General features: G+C 43.9%; 2 protein-coding genes and 1 long non-coding RNA gene across 4 annotated transcripts in view; 2 read left to right on the plus strand and 1 right to left on the minus strand.

The window, feature by feature from the left end:
* The window catches only part of LOC140727989 (meprin A subunit beta-like), an 87,652-nt gene extending 75,129 nt beyond the window's left edge, over nucleotides 1-12,523 (plus strand). Inside the window, exons 14-15 of the mRNA XM_073046060.1 lie at nucleotides 8,907-9,111; nucleotides 12,329-12,523. Coding sequence (XP_072902161.1) covers nucleotides 8,907-9,111; nucleotides 12,329-12,340 — 217 coding nt within the window. The 3' untranslated portion in view covers nucleotides 12,341-12,523. The remainder of the gene's footprint in view (nucleotides 1-8,906; nucleotides 9,112-12,328) is intronic.
* On the minus strand, nucleotides 8,174-17,459 carry LOC140727995 (uncharacterized). 2 transcript variants are annotated; one of them, XR_012098981.1, is made up of 3 exons: nucleotides 17,359-17,459; nucleotides 16,705-16,763; nucleotides 8,174-9,047 (listed from the first exon to the last, which is right to left on the minus strand). It is a non-coding gene; the product is annotated as an uncharacterized lncRNA (long non-coding RNA). The 2 variants fall into 2 exon arrangements; XR_012098979.1 differs by having other exon boundaries at nucleotides 17,143-17,443.
* A 161-nt stretch (nucleotides 17,460-17,620) lies between these two features.
* The window catches only part of mtdha (metadherin a), a 94,418-nt gene continuing 85,656 nt past the window's right edge, over nucleotides 17,621-26,382 (plus strand). Inside the window, exon 1 of the mRNA XM_073046185.1 lies at nucleotides 17,621-18,231. Coding sequence (XP_072902286.1) covers nucleotides 17,821-18,231 — 411 coding nt within the window. The 5' untranslated portion in view covers nucleotides 17,621-17,820. The remainder of the gene's footprint in view (nucleotides 18,232-26,382) is intronic.

Consider the following 26,382-nt stretch of genomic DNA (forward strand, 5'->3'; position numbering starts at 1 on the left):
GATCTTTTTACCTGATAGGGCAAATTGATAGGGCAGTTAACAAGGTATATGGTGTGTTGGCCTTTGTGCGGTGAAGGATTGAGTTGAAGAGTTTTGAAGGAATGTTGCAGCTCTTTTAAACTCTGGTTAGGACACACGGAGGATTGTATTTGGTTCTGGTTGCCTCATTATAGGATGGATGCAGAAGCTTTAGACAGAGTGTGGAGGAGATTTACCAAGATGCTGCCTGGAATAGAGAGCATGTCTATAGAGGAAAGGTTTTTTTTTTTTTTAAATTTTATTTAATTGAATTTTTAAATGATTACAAGTGTAGAAAAAAAAGTATGTGACCCTTCCCCCCTCCCCTTAATCCCTCCCCCCTAACTTCCCTATATGAAAAAAATTAAGAAAGAAAGAAAAGAAAGAAAGAAAGAGTGCCTGGTTGTTGGAAGGTCTCCACATGCTCCATGGAGTTCTTAATAACTTTAGTATATGTATTTATTTCTTTCCCCAAGTAACCATTAATTTTCTCTTCAGAGCACCTATATATTTAATCCTGTCTTTTGTAAATAAGGGCCCCAGATTTTCAAAAATGTTTCATATTTATCTCTTAAGTTATAAGTAATTTTTTCTAATGGAATACAGCCATAGATTTCTTTTTTCCAACAATCTATACTTAAATATGTATCTGATTTCCAAGTAATTGCAATAGCCTTTTTAGCTACAGCCAGCGCAATTTTTATAAATTCTTTCTGATATTTATTAAGTTTGAGTTTCGGTTTTGTCCCTTCAATATCACCTAGTAAAAGTAATATTGGATTATGAGGAAGTTTTATTCCCGTAATTTGTTCCAATAAAAGTCTTAAATTTATCCAAAAAGGTTGAATTTTAGAACAAGACCATGTAGAATGTAAAAATGTACCAGTTTCTTGTTTACATCGGAAACACTGATCAGATAAACTTGGATTTAATTTATTTATTTTTTGTGGTGTAATATATAATTGATGTAAAAAGTTATATTGCACTAATCTTAACCGAACATTTATTGTATTTGTCATACTGTCAAGACACAGTCTTGACCAATTTGTTTCTTCAATTTTAATATTCAAATCACTTTCCCATTTTTGTCTTGACTTATGGACTCCTTGTTTAGTTGCCTGGTTTTGAATCAAATTATACATACAAGATATAAATTTTTTAATATTTCCTTTTTGAATTAAAATTTCTATTTCTTTAGATTTCGGCAATAACATTGTTTGACCTAGTTTTTCTCTTATATAAGCCCTTAATTGAAAGTAACAAAATAAAGTGTTATTTGATATTTTATATTTATTCTTTAGTTGATCAAATGACATTAATATACCTCCTTCAAAACAATCTCCTATATATTTAATCCCTTGTTGAAACCAATTATATAAAAGTTGATTGTCCATTGTAAAAGGAATAAGTCTATTTTGAATTAAAGATCTCTTTGCTAATAAAGATTTTTTTGTCTCATCATCAACATTTATCTTATTCCATAAATCAATCAAATGTTTTAATATAGGAGATTCTTTCTTTTCCCGTATCCATTTAGATTCCCATTTATATATAAAATCTTCTGGTACGTTTTCTCCTATTTTGTCCAGTTCTATTCTAATCCATGCCGGTTTATCTTTCTCAAAAAAAGATGCAATAAATCTAAGTTGATTTGCTTTATAATAGTTCTTGAAATTTGGAAGTTGTAACCCTCCTAGATCAAATTTCCAAGTCAATTTTTCCAACGATATTCTTGACATCTTACCTTTCCAAAGAAACTTCCTCACATATTTGTTTATCTCTTGAAAAAACTTCTGGGGTAATTGTATTGGTAATGATTGAAATAAATATTGTAGTCTAGGGAATATATTCATTTTTATAGTATTTACTCTACCTACTAATGTTATTGGTAATATAGAGGAAAGGTTGAGCAAGCTAGGACTTTTCTCTTTGGAGCAATGGAGTATGAGAGGAGACTTGATAGAGGTGTATGAGATCATAAGAGAAACAGAGTGGATATCAGCACTCTTTTACCAGGATGGCAATGAATAATACGAGATGATTATCAGGTGATTGGACTTCGCCACGGGCAGTTCCAAATCCGCCTGTGAAAGAAGGAGGGTTGGACATCGGCTCGCAACCCCATATCATAAAATCCCAGTGCTACAAAGACAACAACAGAAGCTCCAAAGACTTCATTCCTCAGAGAGGAAGGATCTTTGAAGATGGGCTACATCTAGGGACATCTGGTCCAGGAGAGAGGATTCTGGTGAACTGCAGTAGGCGGACTTCTGCCCCTGGACGAGTAATGGGCTTAAAAAGAAGATAAAGTGAATGGAGGAAAATATAGGGGGGAATGTGAGAGGTAAGTTTTTTGCACAGAGAGTGGAAAATGCATGGGTCATGTTGCCAGGGTTGGTGGTAGAGACAGATGCATTAGAAACATTTAAGAGGTTCTTAGATCGGCACATGGATGAAAGAAAAATGGAGGGCGATCTAGCAGCTAAGAATTAGATTGATCCTGGAGAAGGCTAAAAGGTCCTGGGCTGAAAGGCCTGCACTGTACTACTTTATGTTCTAGAGCAAACATACCCAGCTATGGTAGGCTCCGCCTATTCTCTGGAATTATGCCAACCCCTATAGGGTAAGGGGAGTATGAGACTTGGGCGGAGCAGAACTCTCAATTGTTAGATGAGTGGCAGTGCTCTGATGATGTAAAGCAACAGAGATTGGTTGAGAGTTTGAGTGGGAGGGCTGCTGACATTGTGAGCCGTCAAGTCCCAGTACCCCCTAGCAACTATGGGCGATTACATGGGAGCACTGGAAAAGGCATTTGGCATAACAGGGAGCCCAATGGAGCTCATGGTGGGGCTTCAGAAAATGCATCAGGAGAAGAGGGAGAAGCTAGTAGAAAAAGGGGGAAAGTTGACCGCTGAGTCATTCAACTTCGGGGACTCCCCGGTTCCTGCGGGTTGAAAGAGGAGGTTGGTAGAGAAAATGTTGAAGCTGGAAGGTACCTTTTCCCCTGACGAGTTTGATCTGGGTTGTTCCAAGAGCACTCATCACACAATCCAGGTGACTGAGGATACCTCGTTCGGAGAGAAGTCACGATGACTATTCCCTGCAGAGGTGAAAGACGTTCAGCAGCACTTAAGTAACTTGAAGGAAGCTGGGATTATCACTGAGTTTTGAAGCCCCTAGGTGACCGCAGTAATGGTGGCCAGAAAGAGGAATGGGAAGGTACGGATGTGCGTGGACTATAGGACTCTGAGCATGTGTACCATCCCCGATCAGTATGCTGTTCCAAGGATCGAAGACACGCTGGACTGTCTGAGTGGTACAAAGTGGTTCAGTGTGTTGGACTTGAGTGGATATTACCAGATCCCCATGAGTGAGGCCGACAAAGAGAAGACGGCATTTATAAGTACACTGGGGTTCTTCCAGTTCGAAAGGATGCCCCAGGGCATATCAGGAGCCCCTGCAACCTTCCAGCAGGTGATGGAGAAAATGGTGGGGGATTGGAACTTGCTTGAGGTATTGGTGTATCTGGATGACCTCATAGTGTTTGGGTCCACCTTGGAAGAACATGAAGCAAGGCTACTGAAGGTGTTGGGCCGCCTGAAAGCTGAAGCATTAAAACATTTCCTGGACAAGTGACAGTTCTGCAAGACGTCTGTTAGCTATGTTGGGCACATAGTTTCCCAATATGGAGTAACTACAGACCTGTCTAAGATAGATGCCGTGACCACCTGGCCAAGGCCCCAGACCGTGAACGCTTTGTGCTCGTTCCTCGGGTTTTGCGGTTACTGTTGGAGGTTTGTGAAGGGCTACCCGTTGAATCAGCTTCTGTGTGGTTACCCTCACTTGGGGAAGAAAGGGAGGGGGACAAAAGAAGAGGGGGTTAAAAGTACTTTAACCCTTCGGAGCGTTTTGGACTGATAGGGAATGTGAAATATGAAGAGGCCTTTCAGTCGTTGAAGGAGATGCTGACCCAGGTGCCTGTGCTGGCTTTTGCAGACCCCCGAATACTGTATGTACTGCAAATAGATGCCAGCAGTGAGGACTTAGGGGATGTCCTGGTATCAGGATCAGGGTACTGGGTTGAGGCCCGTGGTGTTTGTCGGCCGGAGTCTGTCGCCGAGAGAAACTATCCCATGCACAAGTTGGAGTTTCTGGCGTTGAAATGGGCGGTGGTGGATAAGCTGAGTGACTACCCCTATGGTGCCAAGTTTGAGGTGAGGATGGACAACAGTCTCCTAACTTATATCCTGACCTGGGCAAAATTGGCTGTCACAGGCCATCGGTGGATGACGGCATTGTCTGACTATGATTTCAGCCTGAAATACCGGCCAGAAAGTAGGAGGATTGATGCTGATGCTTTGTCCCAACATGCGCATGAAGGGCTGGACAGGGATGAGGAGAGGGAGAGCGTTCCTGCCCTGGGGGTGAAAGCCATGTGACAGTTTGCCATCACGGTGAAGGCAGACAGAAAGCAGGGACAGGATCGAGCGGTGGATCAATTGAGAGTTTCGGATGACGCCATTCCACAAGTTTACTGTAACCTGACTGCTCTGAAGACAAACCAGTTACTGGAATTGTGTGCTGGGGAAGTGGCAGCTGCTCAGTGAGATGACTCTGGCACCGGTACCGTTTGGTCAGCGGTTGAAAAGGGAGACGTGGCCCAAGCGGAGAAGACGAAACACTCTGCAGTGCCTCCATTACTGTGAGAAAGGGCCAGGTTGGAGTTGAGGAACTGGATCTTATATCAGGTCACGTCACCTCCGGACCAGCCTCAGTATTCCCAGCTGGTTCTGCCTGAGAATTATTGGAGGATGGTGTTGAAGTCACTTCATGATGATTCTGGACATCTGGGGGTTGAAAAGACCCATGGATTGCTCAAAGACTGCTTTTACTGACCCCAGATGAAGTCAGAGGTTGAAGAATACTGCAAGTCATGCATTCGATGCATACGATAGAAGATGCTGCCTATGCGTCTCCCTCGTCCCACTTGCAGAGTGCGGGGCCCATTGACCTGATGTGTATGGATTTCCTATCAATAGAGCCAGATGCCAGCAACATGGCGAACGTCTTAGTCATCACAGATCACTACACCAGATATGCACGGGCTTTCCCTACCAAGTGGCCAGAGTATTATGAAAGAAGTATTTCGTTTATTATGGCCTCCTCAGGTGGATACGGGATTTTGCGGGGAGGCTCATCGATGAGTTACAGAGCTTGCTCGGAGTCAGGAAGTCAGGGACTACCCCTTATCACCCGCAGGCAATCCCTAGCCCAAGAGGTTTAATTGGACCTTGCTAAACATGCTCGGAACCTTAGAGATCAGCAAAAAGAGCAAGTGGAGTTAACATATTGGACATCTGGTACACTGTTATGATTGTACATGAAATGAAGCTATTAGGTACTCGCCATATTATTTGATATTTAGGCACAAGGTGAGGTTGCCCATTGACCTTTTTTTGAGATTGATGAGGACAACCTACTACCGAAGACTCATTTGAAGTATGTGTCTGATATGAGAAGGGAACTGAAAAAGGCTTATGAATCAGTTGAGGTCGCGGCTGCCAAGCAGAATCAAGGAAATAGGAGATATGATCAAAAGGTTAGGTTCTCCCAATTCATGCCGGGAGACCGAGTCCTCATGAGGAATTTGGGGCTACCTGGTGAGTTTAAGTTGGCCAACTGCTGGGCGGCTACGCCCGATGTGGTGGAGAGACAGATGCCAAACGTACCAGTTTTCTGGGTGAAACCAGAGGATGGGAATCGGTTTGTCAAGATTCTCCATTGGAACCACCTTCTGCCTCTGGGACAAGAGGTGCAAGTTGACCCAGAGCCCAACCTGGAGCCTACACCCAGTAAGAGGACTCTGCAGCAATGCGGGGCGACTGCAGGACCAACAACAGGAGAGATTAGACCAGCCTCTGCCCCTGAATGGGATACTGATTCAGAGGATGAGGACATAGGGGTATGGTATATTCTGCCTTTTGCTAACTCCCCATTGATTGAGGAAGTGACTGCTAACCCTTCCCACGCAGAGTCGGGTGAAATCGGGGGGTGGGGGTGCAGGGAGGCTATCTGTGGACAGCCTGGGTTTCAGCGGGACCCTGCAAGGGATGGAGCGGGGCTCAGCCAAGGTACAGAGGGGGCTGAGTTGCAGGAGGGCATGAGTGGTAGACCAGGGAGGCCTTGCCAGGTAGACCAGACGTATCCCCAGTAGTGTCGAACATGAAGAGGTAGGTGAGAGGTAATGGAGGTCTCAGAGAATTAGGAGACCACCGGATAGGCTGGCCTATGTAGGACCGGGTGAACAGAAAGTGGCCCCTGCTGTTTTGGGGAGCTATGTCACTGCCTTTCACACCTGGGTTGGACTTTGTGTTTTGCAGGAAGGGTTGGCAAATTATCTCAAAGTCATGAGGACATGACTAAATTTGATGGGGGGGGGGGGAGGAGAGTGTAATGCCCTGGCAAAGGTTTCACTGCTAATGTAAAGGTTTCTCTGCAGCAGCAGTGTTTGGGTTATGCCTAGAGATAACGGGGGCTTTGGAATGTGTGGCGTCCAGTGAGGGGAGGTTATTTCTTTTGTGTGTGCCCGAGAGCGAGGTATTTGCGGGCTTCTGTTCAGTAGAAGATGGAGAGAGAACGGAGAGGTCGTGGACTGCTGGGCGGAGTGGACCTGGAATGGGGTCAGTGGTCGACGACACCCGGGGAAAATTGATGGAGAATGAACCGATGGGAAAATCGTGAGCTCCAACAGGCACATTAGAATGTTTCATTAAAATGAGCACATTTTCCCTTTTTGTTTTCTCTTTTAACCCTGTAGTCAAATTAAAAATTATAAAGCTCTGTTGTTTAATTGCATATTCTGTACTGTTCATTATTTTGTGGTACAGGCAGTCCCTGGGTTACGTACGAGTTCCTTTCCTGAGTCCGTCTTTAAGTCGGATTTGTACGTAAGTCGGAACAAGTACATCCAGTATTATTTAGCATCAGTTAGTCAAAAGTTTGTCTTACTATATAGTATATATTTTACCTTTCTATGCATATAAAACACTTAAGAAACACATGTATTCCAATAATTAAACCATTGCGTTGCTTAGTAATAATTGTAGCTTTCATCGAGGCAGGGCCTTTCACATGCTCCATTATTCTCACTTTAACCGTTATCCTTTAAAATTGTTCCGATCGTTGACCGACTGTAGCTTAACGCTTTTCCAATGACTGATGACGTTTCACCTCTTTCCAAATGCTTTATTATTTCTACTTTATTTTCAATTGCGATCGCTTCCCATCAATGGAACAGAAACACTGCGGGCTGTGGGTCCCAAGGTCCGTTGGGTCCTAAGGACCACCGCACTGAGACAGGCTAAATGAGACAAGTGGGGGCTGTGCTGGGTTTGATCCTCCACAATATTCCGCGTGGGAATTTAAACTGGAAGTGGCAGTTTTTTTTGTACGAGGTCAAGTTGCAAGCTCAACATCAACCCAGCACAGATGGTACGGGAGTCACTGCATTGACATCAATGCGGCACGGGAGCAGTCTGTCATTGGATCGAACTCGGGACCCTCCGTTCTCGAGCCCGGCGCTGATCTCACTGCGGCACCAGCCGACTGGAATGGGGGGGGGGGCGCGGGGTCAGGGTGAATCTTACTAAGAAAAATTTAAGCCAAATACGAAGTTAAACACTCAACACAGTGTCAACGGCAACGACTTAAAAGACTTAACACCATCACGATCCAACTTAAAATGGCAGATGGCATCGCGATCTGACTTAAGATGGTGGACGGCTTTCTCCTTCCTCGGTTCATAAGTACGAGTTGTTTGTAAGTCGGCCAATCGTAACTCAGGGACTAACTGTACTGATTTGTAATGGGAAAACATCACGCAGCATCCACACAAACGAGATTTCACAAATTTGGCAGGGCCAAATACTATCTTCCCCTCGACTATCGCCACCAGCCGAACCTAAAGGTTACTGGTCTATAAGATGATAGAGGCATAGATAGGGTGGACAGCCAGCACTTTTTTCCCAGCGTGGAAATAGCTAATAAATAGGACATAATTTGAAGGTGATTGGAGGAGAGTATAGGGAGGATATCAGAGGTAGGTTTGTTTTACACAGAGTGGTGAGAGGAGGGAAGTGCTACCAGAGATGGTGGTGGAAGCAGATACATTTGTGACACAAGAGAAAACTGGAGGGCTATGTGGGAGGGAAGGGTTAGATTGATCCTGGAGTAGTTTAAAAGGTCAGTACAACATTATGGGTTGAGGGGCTTGTACTGTACTCTTCAATGTTCTATCCTCAGCCTTCAAAGTCAAAATCAAGTTTATTGCATATGTACAAGTCTGTACTGTACATGCACAGATGCAATGACAAAAACTTACTTCCAGCAGCCTCATGAGCACATAGCATTAGATAGGCAGCATTCACAAGAAAAAAATAAATTTTAGGCACCTTTTGCAATAAACCACAATTAGCACAAAGCAAAGCAACATCCATTTTAGTGTAAAGTAGTCATAGTGTTGCAATACTGAGGTAGCAATTAGGGTTGTGCAGGTTAAAGGGATGTACTGTAGATGTTCTTGAGCCTGGTGATGTGGACTTCAGGCTTCTGTACATCATGCTGGATGGTAATTCATTGCCCAGATGGTGGAAATCTTTGTGCCTTTTTTGAGGCAGTGCCTCCCGTAGATACTATTGCAGCGAGGAGGGGTGTACCCGTTATATTTTGGGCAGAGTTCACTACTCTCTGCAGCTTCTTGCGTTCTTTCGCCATCGAATTGCTGGACCAGACCATCATGTAACAAGTCAGGATACTTTCAATAGGTGAGTAATATAAACAATGTCAACCAGTTTGGCCAAATGGACCTACATCTGACTGTTGTTTTACAGGTGTCGAACAGGCGATAATTGGTGGTATTCGGGCACATACTGTGAAAACCTCAGTGAACAACAGGATACCGTTGTAATTGCTGTGACTTCATCTGTAGTCATCTTCCTGGGCATGCTGCTGATCACACTGCTCACTGCATACTGCATGAGGAAGAAGTACCGGAAGCAAATGATCAAGTCTGACAAGGAAGTCTGTTTAGCCAATGTGAGTATTCAAAACTGATTTGTCAAAAGCAAGTTGTGCAGATCCCCCATATTTATTTTTTTCTCTCTGTAACCATTGGAAGTCAATGTTCACTGGGATGGCGTGGTAGCGTAGTGGCTAGAGTAACGCTTTACAGCACCAGCAATGAGAACGTACAAACTCCCTGCAAACAGCAGCGGGAATTGAACCACCATTACTGGTGCTGACCAGCATGGATACTAGATTTATAAGCAAGGAGGATGAACTGAAAGTGTAGATCAATACGTGGATGAATGTTGTGGCCATTACAGAGACTTGGATGACACAGGGGCAGGAATGGCTGCTGAGTATGACGGGCTTTAGATGCTTCAAAAAGGATAGGGAAGGAGGCAAAAAAGTGGGGGAGTGGGACTGCTAATTAGGGATAGTATCACAGCTGCAGAAAAGAAGGAAGTCATGGTGGGATTGTCTACTGAGTCATTGTGGGTGAAAATCAGAAACAGGAAGGAGCAATAACTCTAATGGGTGTTTTTTCCTAGACTGCCCCAGTAGTAACAGAGACATTGAGGAACAGATAGGGAGGCAGATCCTGGACCGGAGCAATTATAATAGGATTGTTGTGATGATTGATTTTAACTTTCCTAATATTGACAGGCATCTCCTTAGAGCACAGGGTTTAGATGGGGTGGAGTTTGTTAGGTGTGTTCAGGGAGGTTTCCTAATGCAACACATAGATAAGCCAACTAGAGGAGAGGCTGTACTTGATCTGGTATTGGAAAATGAACCTGGTCAGGTGTCAGATCTCTTGGTGGGAGGGCATTTTGGAGATACTGATCACAATTCTATCTCCTTTACCATAGCACAGGAGAGGGATAGGACCATGTGAGAATAGGACCAATCAGGAGTGAGAGTGGAAACGTGCATGGAGCTGGAGGAGGTAGTGGAGGTACTTAATGACCACTTTGCTTCAGTATGCACCAGTGAAAAGGACCTTGGCAATAGTGGGTATGAATTACAGCGGACTGAAATGCTTGACTGTATAGACATTAAGAAAGAGGATGTGCTGGAGCTTTTGCAAGGTATGAAGTTGGATAAGTCACTGGGACAGGACGAGATATACCCAGGCTACTGTGGGAAGCAAGGGAGGAGATTGTTGAGTCTCTTACGATGGTCTTTGAATCATCAATAGGGACGGGAGAAGTACCAGAGAATTGGAAGGTTGTAAATGTTGTTCCCTTGTTCAAGAAAGGGAATAGAAATAACCCATAAAATTATAGACCGATTAGTCTGTCTTCACTGGTGGGCAAGTTGTTGGAGAAGATCCTGACAGGCAGGATTTATGAGCATTTGGAGACATGTAGTCTGATCAGAGATAGTCAGCATGGCTTTGTCAAGGGCAGGTCATGCCTTACGAATCTGAGCGCATACTTTGAGGATGTAACAAAGCTCACTGATGAAGATAGTGTACATGGATTTCAGTAAGACAGTTGATAAGGTTTCCCATGTGAGGCTCATTCAGAAAGTAATGAAGCATGGGATCCATGGAGACCTTGCTTTGTGGATCCAGAATTAGCTTGCCCACAGATGCAAAGGGTGGTTGTAAATGATTCGTATTCTGCATGGAGGTCAGTGACCAGTGATGTTCTACAGGGATCTGTTCTGGCACCTCTCCTCTTTGTGATTTTTATAAATGACCTGGAGGAGGAAGTAGAAGCGTGGGTTAGTAAGTTTGCTGATGTCACAAAAGTTGGGGGTGTTGTGGGTAGTCTGGAGGGTTGTCAGAGATTACAGCGGGACATTGATAGGATGCAGCACTGGGTTGAGAAGTGGCAGATGGACTTCAATCCAGTTAAGTGTGAGGTGATTAATTTTGGTCGGTCAAATGTGAAGAAGTAATATAATATTCTGTCTTCAGTAAGACTTGGCAGTGTGGAGGATCAGCAAGCTCTTGGGGTCCATGTCCATAGGACACTCAAAGCTGCTGCATAGGTTGACAGTGTTGTTAAAGCATATGGTGTGTTGGCCTTCAACTGTGGGATTGAGTTCAAGAGCTGTGAGGCAAGTTTACAGCTATACAAGACTTTTAGTTAGACCCCACTTGGAGTACTGTGTTCAGTTCTGGTCACCTCATTAGAAGAAGGATGTGGATACTATAGAGAGTGCAGAGGAGATTTATAAGGATGTTGCTTGGATTGGATAGCATGCTTTATGAGAATAGGTTGAGTGATCTTGGCCTTTTCTCCTTGGAGTGACAGAGGATGAGAGATGACCTGATAGAGGTGTATAAGATGATGAGAGGCATTGATCATGTGGATAGCCAGAGGCTTTTTCCCAGGGCTGAAATAGCTAACATGAGGGGGAAGATTTTAAGTGCTTGAAAGTAGGTACAAGGGGGACGTCAGAGGTGAGTTTTTCTACACAGTGGTGGGTGCATGGAATGCACTGCCAGCGAAGTGATAGAGGCGAATACTATAGGATCTTTTAAGAGACTCTTAGTATATAGAGCTTAGAAAAATAGAGGGCTATGCACTCGGGAAATTCTAGGCAGTCTGTAGAGTAGGTTACACAGTCGGCACAACATTGTGGGCTGAAGGGCCTGTAATGTGCTGTAGATTTCCATGTTCTAATCCCATTGACCTGCTTTTGGTTTGTTGCACACCATGCTTCTTAAACACAGTGAGTCCCCCACTTGCTCAGGCATCGTGTTTCTGATCAAATTCACCCACAAACCTGCACATGTCAGGGAGGCCGGAGGAAACTAGAGCACCCAGAGGAAAATCACGATCTCAGGGGGAATGTGCAGACTCCACACAGACGGGAACCGAGGCCAGACTCAAACTCACGTCTCTGGAGCCATGAGCCAGTGGCTCTATCACCTGCACAAATGTCATCCATTTTTCACAATTCAGAAAAGTGAGCGAGACATTTGCCAAGCCATCACTATTTCTAAACAATCAGAAACCTGGGAACAATTTGGGACACCTTGGCTTTCAGATCCCAGTGAGGTGGTGCACTTTCTAAGTAGAGTCCATCCAGCTCCAGCTGTGATCTGAGAATTCAGCCCGACTGGGTGAGCAGGATCTACTTGTGTGTGAAGTCCAGCTCCAACCTGGGCTATGCATTTCCCAATAGATCCATTAAGGGAAATGCTTATGAAGACTCAATTGCATTGCTTGTAACTATATTCATAACATTATCAATTTCCAATGTCAAAATTGTTGCATTGTTTTTCTGACAGACCGAATTTTGAAAAGCTCTAATCATGGAAAAGGGACAGGAAACTCCAAGCAAGGACATTTCAGGAGAAATCCAAATCAAACTGGACAGATTTGTGAATTGTGATTTAGCTTTACAAATATTTGACTTCTAGTTAAAAATTGTACTAAAGGAGCTGATTGTAACAATCGATGGTGTTTGAACATTAAATGTACAGCATTGCATGAAAATGTTAAATAAAAATGACTGCAAAACAATCATATAACAAGGTTGGTTTGTGACTGCAGGATTATCATGATTTAGATAGAGGTGCCATTTAATCACTTGTAGTTATGTGATAGAATTTAAAATTGAAAATGGTTTTATCAGTGTCAGCAGTGAATTTAATAGTGACTCGAGAATGAGGATAGACAAATCAGGAGCAAGAGTAGGACATCCACTCCTTTGAACCTACTTCGTCATTAAATCATTACTGACATATCTCAGTGCTGTATATCACCATATCCTTAGATTCCATCAGTGTCCACTCCCTCTGTTATTGACATTGACCTCTGCTCTGATGCAGGTAATGGAGGCTTCACAGTTATTCGGTGGGGAGGGGGGAGACTTCCAACATTCACCATACCCTGCCTGATGGAAATTCTCCTCATCTCAGCCTAAACAGCCTACCACTTAACTTCAGGCTGCGCCCCTGGTCCCAGATAGATAGATAGATAGATAGATACTTTATTCATCCCCATGGGGAAATTCAACATTTTTTCCAATGTCCCATACACTTGTTGTAGCAAAACTAATTACATACAATACTTAACTCAGCAAAAATATGATATGCATCTAAATCACTCTCTCAAAAAGCATTAATAATAGCTTTTAAAAAGTTCTTAAGTAGTTTACTTAAATACATTAAATACAATCAACCCCGGCACTTTAACATATCTTACTCCTGGCGGTTGAATTGTAAAGCCTAATGGCATTGGGGAGTATTGACCTCTTCATCCTGTCTGAGGAGCATTGCATCGATAGCAACCTGTCGCTGAAACTGCTTCTCTGTCTCTGGATGGTGCTATGTAGAGGATGTTCAGGGTTTTCCATAATTGACCGTAGCCTACTCAGCGCCCTTCGCTCAGCTACCGATGTTATACTCTCCAGTACTTTGCCCACGACAGAGCCCGCCTTCCTTACCAGCTTAAGACGTGAGGCGTCCCTCTTCTTAATGCTGCCTCCCCAACACGCCACCACAAAGAAGAGGGCGCTCTCCACAACTGACCTATAGAACATCTTCAGCATCTCACTACAGACATTGAATGACGCCAACCTTCTAAGGAAGTACAGTCGACTCTGTGCCTTCCTGCACAAGGCATCTGTGTTGACAGTCCAGTCTAGCTTCTCGTCTAACTGTACTCCCAGATATTTGTAGGTCTTAACCTGCTCCACACATTCTCCATTAATGATCACTGGCTCCATATGAGGCCTAGATCTCCTAAAGTCCACCACCATCTCCTTGGTCTTGGTGATATTGAGACGCAGGTAGTTTGAGTTGCACCATATCACAAAGTCCTGTATCAGTTTCCTATACTCCTCCTCCTGTCCATTCCTGACACACCCCACTATGGCTGTGTCGTCAGCGAACTTCTGCACATGGCAGGACTCCGAGTTATATTGGAAGTCTGATGTGTACAGGGTGAACAGGACCGGAGAGAGCACGGTCCCCTGCGGCTCTCCTGTGCTGCTGACCACCGAGTCAACATACTGAGGTCTATCTGTCAAGTAGTCCACTATCCAATCCACCATGTGAGAGTCTACTCCCATCTCCGTTAGTTTGTGCCTTAAGATGAGAGAAGGCAGGAACTGGGTACTGATTGTGGATGATCAGCCATGATCACATTGAATGGCGGTGCTGGCTCGAAGGGCTGAATGGCCTACTCCTGCACCTATTGTCTATTGTCAGACTCCTCAGCTGGGGAAATTTCTTCCCTGCATCTGCCCTTCAAGAATTTTGTAAATGCCAACAAGATATCTACTCAATCTTCTAATTTATAGAGGCCAGTCCCAGATTATTAATCTCATTCATATAATAAACACACCATTCCTGGAACCAGTCTGGTTAAACCCTACTGGAACCCCTCAATGGCAAGTTCATCTTGACCCTCACCAATTTTTACAGATGCATCGCAGCTTGGTATGGCAACTGCTCTGCCCATGATTACAAGAAATTGCAGTTAGAGGATGTCTTCAAAAGGCAATGCCTCAGAAAGGTGGCATACATCATTAAAGGCCCCCATCACCCAGGACAAGCTCTCTTCTCATTGCTGGAGATACAGGAGCCTGTAGACACATTCTCACTGTTTTTGTTACAGCTCCTCTCCCACCTCCATCAGATTTCTCCACGGACAATGAACCCATGTGCCTCAATATTTTTTCTCTCTTTTTTTGCCCTTTGTTGCACTACTTATTTAATTACTTTAAATATATTTCTTATTGCAATTTATACTTTTAAAACTTATTATGTATTGCAATTTACTGCTGCCACATAACAAATTGCATGATATATGCTGGTGATATAAAACCTAATTCTGGTTCTAAGAAGGAATGTGTTGGCATTGGAGAAGAGATTATCAAAAGTGATTTCAGGACTGAAAGGGTTAATGCACAAGGAGTGTTTGATGACTTTGGGCTGAAACTCACCAGAGCTTAGAAGAATGTGGGGAGTGGTGGTGGGGGGGGGGGGGGGATCCTCATTGAAACCTACTAAATATTGAAAGACCTGGAGAGAGTGGATGTGGAGAGGATACTTCCGATAGTGGGAGAGACTAGGACCAGAGTGCAAACCTCCAGAAAATCCCATTAGAACAGAGATGAGGAAGATTTTCTTCAGCCTGAAGGTGATGAATCTGTAGAATCCGTTTTGGCCATGACATTAGGTATATTTAAAGTTAGGTTCTCGATTAGTAGGGCATCAAAGATTACAGGGAGAAAGCAGGAGAATAATCTGAGATGGAAAGTAAATCAGCCATGATCTAATGGCAGAGCAGACTCAATGAGCCGGACGGCCTAATTCTGCTTCGATGTCTTAGTCTTCTGTCCTTACGGACTGGTTGTTACGAACTATATAGAGCGAGTTAAAGAAGTCATTTGTAGCCACTGCACTTACTGAACCCATCAGCAGCTATAGACTGCATCCTCTGGCTGGAGGACTGCACATCCCAGTGCCTGGTTCTTTACCCCCATAGATGCTGTTCAACCTACTGAGTTCCTCTTGTGTTGCTCAAGAATCCAGCAGCTGCAATCTCCCTTGTCTTGGCCACACATCACCTATATGTCAGATTCAGATTTATTTATGCCAAGTATATGGAAACATACTGCAAAAAGCATTGCTTACATTAACAATCAGTACAACCCAAGGATGTGCCAGGGGCTGCCCCCAAGTCTGGTTACACATTCCGGCACCAATGTAGCAGGCCCACAATGCTAGCAGAAAAATATAGAATGCAACAAACCAGCAAAAGAAGCCTCTTCCCTCCCTCCCATCGAACCACACACCTGGGCATTCCTCCAACTCCAGGACAGACACAAAGCCTTCAGTCTCCAGCTCTGGGACAGACACAGAGCCTTCAGTCTCCAACTCCGGGACAGACACAGAGCCTTCAGTCTCCAACTCAGGGACAGACACAGAGTCTTCAGTCTCCAACTCCGGGACAGACAAACAGCCGTCAGTCTCCAACTCAGGGACAGACACAGAGCCGTCAGTCTCCAGCTCTGGAACAGACAGAGCCTTCACTCTCCAACACCAAGACGGATACAGAGACTTCAGTCTCCAACTCCAGGCTTCAGCCACTAGGCTTCAACTTCCGACTGACCTTAGGGGTTTTGATCTTTAGTATCAGTCCCACTCTCCGACGATGGGATACAGGCCTTGTACGCCAGGCTCGCTGACTGACCTCATGCAGTAACACACAAAAAGTTGGAGGAACTTAACTCTAAGAACCAAGACCTGGGCCTCAATACCTCCCTATGCAACTGGATCCTCAATTTCCTCACTGGCAAACCCCATATAGTACAGATTGGCAACAACAACTTCTCCACATTCATCATCAGCATAGATTCACCACACGGCTGTATGTTTAGCCCCCCTGCTTTATACCTATGATTGCATGGCTAAGTACAGCACCAATATTGTATTAAATTTTGCCAATGACATACTGTTATTGGCCAAATTAAAGGTGATGATGAATTAGCAAATAGGCAGGAGATTGAAAATCTGGTTGAGTGGTGCCACAACAATAACCTCTAACTCAACATCAGTAAAACCGAAGAGATGATTATCAACTACATGAGGAAGAGGCTGGTGGTCTATGAGCCTCATTAGCGGATCAGAGGTGGAAAGAGTCAGTAGCTCACCTTTTTATTCTGGCGCCTTCCCCCGTCCTAAAGAAGGATCTCAACAGGCCAGGCAGCATCTTTGGAAAAGAGTAAAGAGTCAATATTTTGGGCCAAGACCAGATGTTTATTCTTTTCCATAGGTTCTGCCTCGTCCTCCCGTCCCTTGATCCTCTCCCTTCTCCAGCTGTGTATACCTTTTGCCAATCAACTTTCCAGCTCTTAGCTTCATCCCTCCCCCTCCTGTCTTCTCCTATTATTTTGGATTTCCCCTCCCCCTCCACTTTCAAATCTTTTAGTATCTTTTCTTTCAGTTAGCCCTGACAAAGCGTCTCAGCCTGAAACATCGACTGTATTTCTTCCTATAGATGCTGCCTGGCCTGCTGTGTTCCACCAGCATTTTGTGTGTGTGTTGCTTTAATTTCCAGCATCTGCATATTTCCTTGTGTTCTGCCTCACCTGATGAGTTTATCTTGCATTCAATTGTATTTCTTTATTTTCCTCTAAATTCCTGCAAGGAAATACATTTCAAGGCAGTATATCGTAACATATATATACTTCAATAATAAATTTCCTTTGACTCCGAGAGCAACTGTGCAAGGAAATGGACAGTCGATGTTTGAGGTTGGGACCCTTCATCTGTACTGAGAAGGATGGATGGTGGCCAATGGTTACAGGTAAACTTCGTTTTCCTCCACAGATGCCGTCTGACCCGATGAGGTCCTCCAGCATTCAGCACAGTGTAATTCGGACTGCCATGACAGTGTACCTCCCGCTATCGGAGGACCACATGGTGCGCTGGCCTCCACGTATAGCGCCCCGCCACCTTCGTGGTCGGAGGACCACATGGTGATCCAGCCTCCACAGATAGCGCCCCATCATCTTCGTGGTCGGAGGACCACACAACACCAGTTATATAACGGACTGAGGCAGGTGTGTGCGCCGCCGCGGTCGGAGGGTTACCTCGCAGGAGCGGGAGGGCTGGCTGTCGAGTGACGGGTGTGGAAGCCGCCGAGTTAGCGGCCTGGTTACTGGATGCGGGAGGCGGCGTTGGCAGTGTTTTAGGCTCGGAGTGGGACGAGCCTGGCCCCCCGGGCCATGTGGCCGGCGGTTTAGCGCGGGTCGAGGGAGGTGGAGATGGCAGCGAATTGGCACGACGTACTGGCCGACAAGGCCGAACTCCTGCTGGGGCGGCTGGAGGAAGGAGTATGGGCCGGCCTGGGCCTTCTCCGCACCGGCCTGGGCATCGATTTGGGCCTGGAGCCGTGGCTCAGGCGCCAGTCCCCCGGCTCAGCCAGCTGGCTGTTGCTACTGGCGGCGGCGGCGGGTGGCCTGTTGCTGCTGCTCGCCGGGCTATGGACAGCCGCCTGTCGCCTTGGTCGATGTCTGGGCTTTGGCAAGCGGTCCGGCAGCGGAGCCCCGCTTGCGGGCGCCGGTGGTCGGAGGAGTGGTAGCGGCGCCAGGAACAGGGATAGGACGCCGGCAGAGGTGCAACTGCAGCGAGCCGAGGAGCAGAGGAAGAGGAGCCGCAAGAAGGAGAAGCCAAAGGTAGGAGAGAAACTGCAGCATCTCCCCATGAAGGGGTAACCAACCCCATCATAAATATTCCAGCCCCTTTAAATGGCCATATAACGCATTAATCCTCATTGAAAAGGTAATCAACTCGTTTATAATTTTCCCAACTCTCTAAAATGGTCACCCTTCCGTTATTTATCCCCCCCCCCCCCCTCCGTATGGGTAACCCACCCTTTTATATTTCTTCCGGCTCTTTTACATGCTCAATTGCCCTTGTTAATCGAATAGGTAACTAACACCTTTATAAATCTCCCAACCATTTAAAATATTCAACGCCCCCATATTATTTCCCCTCTTGAATGTGTAGCCATCCTCTTTTATTCGCCACCCTGAACGTCTTTAAAATGGTTGAAACCCTCAAATGAATTAACTATCCTAGTGCTAGACCACTTTGGCCTTTACAAAAGTGATTAGTCAGCCTAACGACCTCTCTGAATGGAGCGATCCGTGTCTTTATTCATTCCTAGACCTCCAAATTTTCATACTCAGCCCTTGTATTTGAATTTCTTATGCCAAATATAGCCCTATTAAAACGAATATTCCCTGATTTATACCGTCTGGAAAACAACTCCCTTTAGGAACTCCCTGCTAATACGCCCTTAAACCCAACCAGTCACTCAAGGTATCAGAATTCTTCTATCCGTCTTGAGCCTTTTACTACACTCAATATGTTTAAATCTGAGCCTCTTCAACTGAATGATCCCCTAAACCACGTTACCAAATAATTAATAAACCTGCTGTCGGTACGCCTTTACCCAATATAAATTCTAAAATAAAAACCCTTATTAATAACCTCCGTGGTTACCCGTAGCTCTTGTTTAGCTTGTTCCATGACAGTCCTGAGCCCCTCCTAATGTGTAATTACCCTGTTAGCCTCCATACCCTGTAATCCATGTAGGCTGAGCAACTAATAATCATCATGTGGCTATAATAATTCCTTAAAACTGAGCAACTTCCTTGTAACCACCACCAACTCCCTGCATTTAATATGTTCTGGCCCTGTGTCATTAATAATCCCGGCTTGAAATGCTGCGTTTCTAATATTTAACACTTTGCTGCAACACCGTTTTATGGCCGAGTTTATTTTTTGTTGGATTGGAGGCAGGGACATATTTTCCTATTCCCCTAATCCCTCTTTGAAACCTGAAAGGTTTCGTCTGTGCACTGTTGGAGTTCGGGAGAGTGGAATTTGCAGTGGCCTTTCACTGCATCTGCCTGGGATGGGATGGGTCAGGCCATGAGTGCATTTTCTGTAGTTGGGCCGGTGCCAGACACTAGTTGTGTGATGTGGCAGTTCTCGCAGTAACAGCGCGCAAGAAGATCGTGGCCGGGCTCAATTTGCCAACGCATGATTGTTGCGTCTTTTTGTGTGTAATCTCGTACTTAGAGGCAAATTTATTTTTAGATACGTTACCTAGTTGCTCCCTGTGAATGAACAGATGTTTCGCTGAATAAGAATGAAAGCGTCACATTAATTTTTGCCTTTTATTTGCTACTGTGTCTAGGTACAGGACTCCGCCAAAATGCCATCGGTTTGCACGCTAATGTAGGGAATTTCTCAGTCTGTTTTCTGCTTTAAGAAATATTTAATACCATTGCTGCTGGAAATCTGAAATGATCTGAAAGTGATCATTGGAAAATTATTCAGATCAGCCAACGTCTGCTTGAAGAACAAGTTAATGTTTTATGTAGCCTAATAGAGCATAGGAACAGGTCCTTGGGTTCAATTGGCCCATGCCTATCAATATTCCAGTCGAACCTAGCCCCATTTGCTTGTGTTTGGCCGATGTCCCTCTAACCTTCCCTATCCATGAACCTATCCAAGTGCCTTTTAAATATCGTTGTTGTACTTGCCTCAACCACTTCCTCTGCCAGCTCCTTTTATACACTGACCATCCTTGGATTGTCACATCTACTTCGAAACATACAATGATGAAATGTGTTATTTATGTCAGTGATCAACACAGTCCGATGATGTGCTGGGGCAGCCTACTAACCTGTAAGTCTTTGGAATGTGGGAGGAAACTGGAGTACTTAAAGGAAGCCCTTGCTGTCACAGGGAGAACATACAAACTCCTTATAGACAGTGGCAGGAATTGAACCCTGATTGCTGATGCTGCAAAGTATTAGGCTAGCCACCTTGCTGCCTTCTCCCCTCTCACCTTAACCTATGTTCTCTAGTTCTTAATTCCCTAACCCTAGAAAAAAGATTGTTCTTTCAGCCTGTCTTTGCCCATCATGGTTTTATACATTTCTGTTAAGATCACCTCTCCTTCTACACTCCAATGCAGTGTCCCGATCTGGTTAACCTCTGTCCATAATTCAGTCCCTCAAGTCTGGGCAACATCTTTATGACTCTCTGCATTCCTTCCAGCTTAATGGCATAGAGCCTGGAAACAGGCACTTCGGTCCAAATGGTCCATGCTGACCTAGATACTCTGTCCAAGTTAGTCCCACTTGCCAGTTTTTAGCCCTTAGCTTTCTAAACCATTCCAATCCATCTACCTGTTAAACTGTCTTTTAAGTTATTACACTGTACATGCTTCAGCCAGTTTCTCTGGCGGCTGATTCCGCCTAGGTTCCATAGATGTAATAAAAGAGCGGCCTTCAAGTTTTTGATACTCGGTCTCTCGGGTGGGAGACAAATAACAGTGAATTTTGAGGCACACCCTCAAAATTGAGGGGCAACCCTTTAGAACAGAGTCAACAAGGAATTTTTTTAGCCAGAGAGTGGTGAGTCTGTGGAATGCTCTGCCACATACTGTGGTGGAGGCCAAGTCGGTGGGTATATTTAAGGCCGAAGTTGATTGTTTCATGATCGGTCAGGACATACAAGGATATTTACGGGAAGGTAGATGTATGGGGTTGAGTGGGATCCAGGATCAGCCACGATGGAATGTCAGAACAGACTCTGGGCTAAACAGCCTAGTCCTGTTCTTGTGTCTTATGGTCTTTAAACCTATATCCTCAAGTTTTTGATACTCAGTCTCTTGGGTAGGAGACAAAAGACAGTGTAAATTGATCATATGAATGCATCTCATGTTATACACCTGTAAAATCAGCAGTCTCTTGTGCGCTAAGGAATGAAGTACTAAATTCTCCCTATAATTCAGTCCCTCAAGTCCTAGTATTATCCTTGTAAACCTTTTTTGTACTCTTTCCAGTTTAATAATATATTTCCTATAGCAGGGCAAACAAAACTGAACACATTACTCCAAATGTGGCCCTACCAGTGTCTTGTACAACTTCACATTGACCTCAAACTATTATGCTCTGTAACCTGACTCATGAAGGCTAGCATGACAGTCACAGTCTAACTATGCCTTCACATTGAGGGAACTATAGTTACAAGAAAAAGTTAGTGAAACCTGGTTTTCTGCATTAATTATACAATGTGGTCTGATCTTTATCTAAGTCACAATGATAGACAAGTGCAATCTGACTAAACTAATAACACACTTAAAATTGTACTTTTCCTGTCTCTATTGAACACATTGTTTAATTATTTGCACTCCAGGCTGGAAAAAGTATGTGAACCCTTGTATGTAATAACTGGTAGATCCTCTTTTAGCGGCAATAACCTCCATCAAACATTTCCTGTAGCTGCTGATCAGACTTGTACAAAGGCGAGGAGGGATTTTAGACCATTCCTCCATACAACCTGTTTCAGTTCATCAATATTTCTGGGATACCTTGTATGAACAGCCCTCTTCAGGTCATGCCACAGCATCTCAATTGGGTTAAGACTGGACTCTGACTTGGTCATTTCAAGACAAAAATTTTCTTCTTCTTAAACCATTCTGTTTTTGACTTGCTCTCGTTTCGGATTATTGTCTTGTTGCATCATCCAATTTCTACTAAGCTTCAGGTGACGGGCTACTACCCTGACATTCTCCTGTAAGATGTCTTGATACAATTTTGAATTAATTGTTCCCTCAATGATTGCAAGCTGTCCAAGCCATGAGGCAGCAAAGCTGTCCCAAACAATGATACTCCTTCCATCATGCTTCTCAGTTGGGTTGAGTTTTGATGTTGGTGTGCATGCCACAGCATCTCAGTTGGGCTCCTCCAAGCATAGTGGTATGCATTTCTACCAAAAAGTTCAAATTTTGTCTCACCTGTCCATGGAACATTGTCCCAGAAGCGTCACAGAATGATCCTGGGAATGAAAGGGTTAACATATGAGGACCGTTTGATAGCTCCTGGCTTGTACTCACTGAAGTTTGAAGTTGGGTTGCATTGAAATCTACTGAATATTGAAAGCCCTAGATAGAGTGGATGTGAAGAGGATATTTCCAATAAAAGGAGACTCTAGGACCACAGAGCATAGGTTCGGAATATAAGGATGTTCCTTTAGAACAGAATTGAGGAGAACTTTCTTTGGTGGTGAATCTATAGAGTTCATTGCCACAGACAGATGTGGAGGTGAAGTCATTGGGTATATTAAAAGCAGGGGCTGATTGGTTTTTGATTAGTAAAGGGTGTCAAAGGTTATGGACAGAAAGCAGAATAGGTTTGAGAGGGAAATTAAACCAGCCATGATTGAATGGTGGAGAAGACTCGATGGGCCTAATTCTGTTCCTATTTCGTAAGGTATCACAAAAAAAAGCCTCAGGCTCATAAGAAATAATTTCCCATGAACAAAACTATGCTGACAACTTTTGTCTGTGTCCAGATGTATGTATATCCTATCCCTTAGAATACCATCCAGTAACTTACTTAACACAGAACTTTGACTTGCTGGCCTCCCCTTTATTTTGCTACTCTTCTGAAATAAAGGCCTATCGTACCCACCAGTCTACCAGCATCTCACCCCTGGCTAGCGATGCAACTATCTCAGCCAGGTCTCCTGCAATTTCTTCTCAAGCCTTCCACTGTGTTCTTGGATAAACCAGCTTAGGCTTTGGAAATTTGTCTACCTTCTTAACTTTTAGACATGCAACACCACCTGTAATCCAGTCTGTACCAAAGGCCCCTCCATTACTTTTCCTAGTGCTAAAGGTTTCTCGGTTAAAAACAAGTAAAATATTCACTAATGACCTTGCCCAACTCTTTAAGCTCCACACAGATGTTCCCTTTGATCTTTAAGGGCTCTATTTTGTCTCTAGTTGCTCTTTTTCCCTTAATGTTTTTATGGAAATGTATAATTATACATTAAGGGACTGTATAGTAATTTTTTAAAGTAATCAAATGTTTCAGGTTGAACATATTTTGTCAGAATCAGACCCAATTCTGGCAAAGGGTTTCTGACCTGAGACATTAATTTCTTTCTCTGCCCAGACAAGTGGCATGACTTGCTGTGTATTTTCACCATTTTCTGTTCCTATGCTGGAAATCCAAAATCTGCAATTTTTAGAATTTTCATTTACTGGCTGAAGTTTCAACTGTGGCACTCATCTAATGCTATATGAATTCTGCTTGAAAGTTTATCTGGTTAGCAGCAAGTGTTGAGATGCTAATGGTTTTCACAACCACAGCAATGCACCTATTGTATATCTATATGACACCATAATACCAAGTGTGGTAAACCATGTATATAGGTTGTAAACATGAGGAAATCTGCAGATGCTGGAAATTCAAACAACAACACACACAAAATGCTGGTGGAACACAGCAGGCCAGGCAGCATCTATAGGGAGAAGCACTGTCGACGTTTCGGGCCGAGACCCTTCGTCAGGATTTAACACGAAAGTTTACTTATATACTTAACACGTATATAGGTTGTAACTGGGTTATCTGTCTGGACATGCCTGGGCACTCCCCTCTGCTGACTGCTCCTGTGGCTCCTCCCACAGACCCCTGAATAGAGGCGATTGTGTCACTGCTCCTCCCACAGTCCAGGACAGACATACAGCATGGACATGGATCCATTTTACTGTTAATAAAAGCCTTTCGGTACTTACTGTACTTCCAGTCTTTTGGAGTAATTGATAGTGCATCACCAAGGATCAAAATTAGGCCATTAGGCCATTTGGTGTCCTTGTTGTGAAATGCTGCTCAGAATGGATATGTAGGTATGAACCTACATTGAAAAGTGAATTGAATTGACTTTATTACTTCATCCTTCACATACATGAGGAGTAAAAATCTTCGTGTTAAGTCTGTCTAAATGTACAATGTGCAATTTTTAATCATTTGTAATAGTATGTACCACAGGACAGTCAATATGACATAGAAATACAACGTGAATTAATCAGTCTGATGGCATGTTGGAAGAAGCTCTCCTGGAGCCTGTAGGTCCTGGCTTTTATGCTGCAGTACCATTTCCTGGATAGTAGCAGCTGGATCAGTTTGTGGTTGGAGTGACTCGGGTCCCCAATGATCCTTCAGGCCCTTTTTACACATCTGTCTTTGTAAATGTCCTGAATAATTCACATCAACAAATGCACTGGGCTATCCGCACCACTCTCTGCAGAGGCCTTGCGATTGAGGGGAGTACAGTTCCCATACTAGGCAGTGATGCAGCCAGTCAGGATGCTGTCAGTTGTGCCCCTGTAGAAAGTTCTTAGGAATTGGGGGCCCATACCAAACTTCCTCCACCGTCTTGAGGTGAAAGAGGTGCTGTTGTGCTTCCTACCACCACATCTCCGGTATGTACAGACCATGTGGATTGTCAGTGATGGGAACAATAGACATGATGCTTTTAGAAGTCACACCTCATTTAAAAAGACAAATGTAGAAATATTTTGGAGGAAAAATCAAGACAATAGTAGACTTAACAAGCAATCTGATGGAGAGCTCAACAGGTCAAACAGCAACTGTGGGAGGAAAGTAATTGTCAAAGTTTTAGATGCAACCCTGCACCAGGACCTTTTATTTTTCCCAACCCCTACAGATGCCGCTTGACCCACTGAGTTCCTCCAGCAGATTTTGTTGCTCCAGATTCCAGCATCCACTAATGCTTGTATCTCAATGGTAGACTCAACATTGGAAGAATAGATGAAATGCAAGAAGCAATAGGAGTGTTGGAGGTTTGAAGGCACTGAAATGGCAGAGAGAGATCATCTAGGGATTTGGGATTAATAGCTTTATTGTAGCACATTGGGGAGCAATTGTAGTTCAGGTAGAACATAAATAGCAGTTGGTGTACACCAGAGAAGAGCACTGGATGTTAATGATTCCGTGAAAATGAGATGAGTCAGTGCAGTGCTGCTAAGGTGGAGCTGGTCTGCTCTGGTGACTGCCAATATAGACTTAAATACTCCACGAACCTAATACCAAATTTTCTAATCCCTAACTAAAATCAAGTGACAGGAGCCAAGGAAATTGTTTGAAAAAATAGATAGAATTTGTGGTGCAGGCAAAATAATGGTCTGAGAACATGCTTCTGTGTTTTTTTTAAAAGTGTGCTTCAAATGTTAAGTGTTGGTGTACTTGTGACAAAATACTACACTTGTGGTTTGCTGTTAACCCTGACCAAAAATGCTTAGAGACTGGTAATTACCGGTAGTTACAGACGACACTTCAAGAAGTACTGAGCAATTCCATTATAGTTTTATTTCAGGACTTCTTTTGGAAATGCCTGGTATCCTAGTAGGCAGAGATGAAGCGTACTGTTGAGGGAGAAAACAAGAGAAAATCTGCAGATGCTGAAAATCCAAGCAACACATGTAAAATGCTAGAGGAACTCAGCAGGGCAGGCAGCATCTATGGAAAAGGGTATAGCTGACATTTCAGGCTGAGACCCTGCTGAGTTCCTCCAGCATTTTGTGTGTGTTGAGGGGAAAAAAGTTGCTTTAAACAGAAATTTGTGTGTTTTGTCTCCATAATTTACTGCAGAGTGGTCACCATTATTTTTAAAGTGACATAACTGCTTTTAAAACAAAAAAATCAACTTTTTTAAAGTTAGATTTTCACATGTATTAAATAATCCTATCCTAGTCTGTGTAAAACCATATACATTGCTTAGTTTTTCCGTATGAATCAAATTAGTTGAAAACAAACTGTTGATTTAATCCTAAATCTGCTGTTAGTATTTTCTGTTGTTTTCTATGGGGAAAATTGTGTAATTTCCAAATTATTTTTTGGCACATGGGGCCCCTGTATGTCCCCTGTATCGGATGTCTTGCATTGCATGCTGTTGTGTTGGTAGCCAGTTCTAACTTTCAACCTTGTCTCAGCAGA

The sequence above is a fragment of the Hemitrygon akajei genome, chromosome 1 (genome assembly GCF_048418815.1).
Source record: "Hemitrygon akajei chromosome 1, sHemAka1.3, whole genome shotgun sequence".
NCBI classification, from domain to species: domain Eukaryota; kingdom Metazoa; phylum Chordata; class Chondrichthyes; order Myliobatiformes; family Dasyatidae; genus Hemitrygon; species Hemitrygon akajei.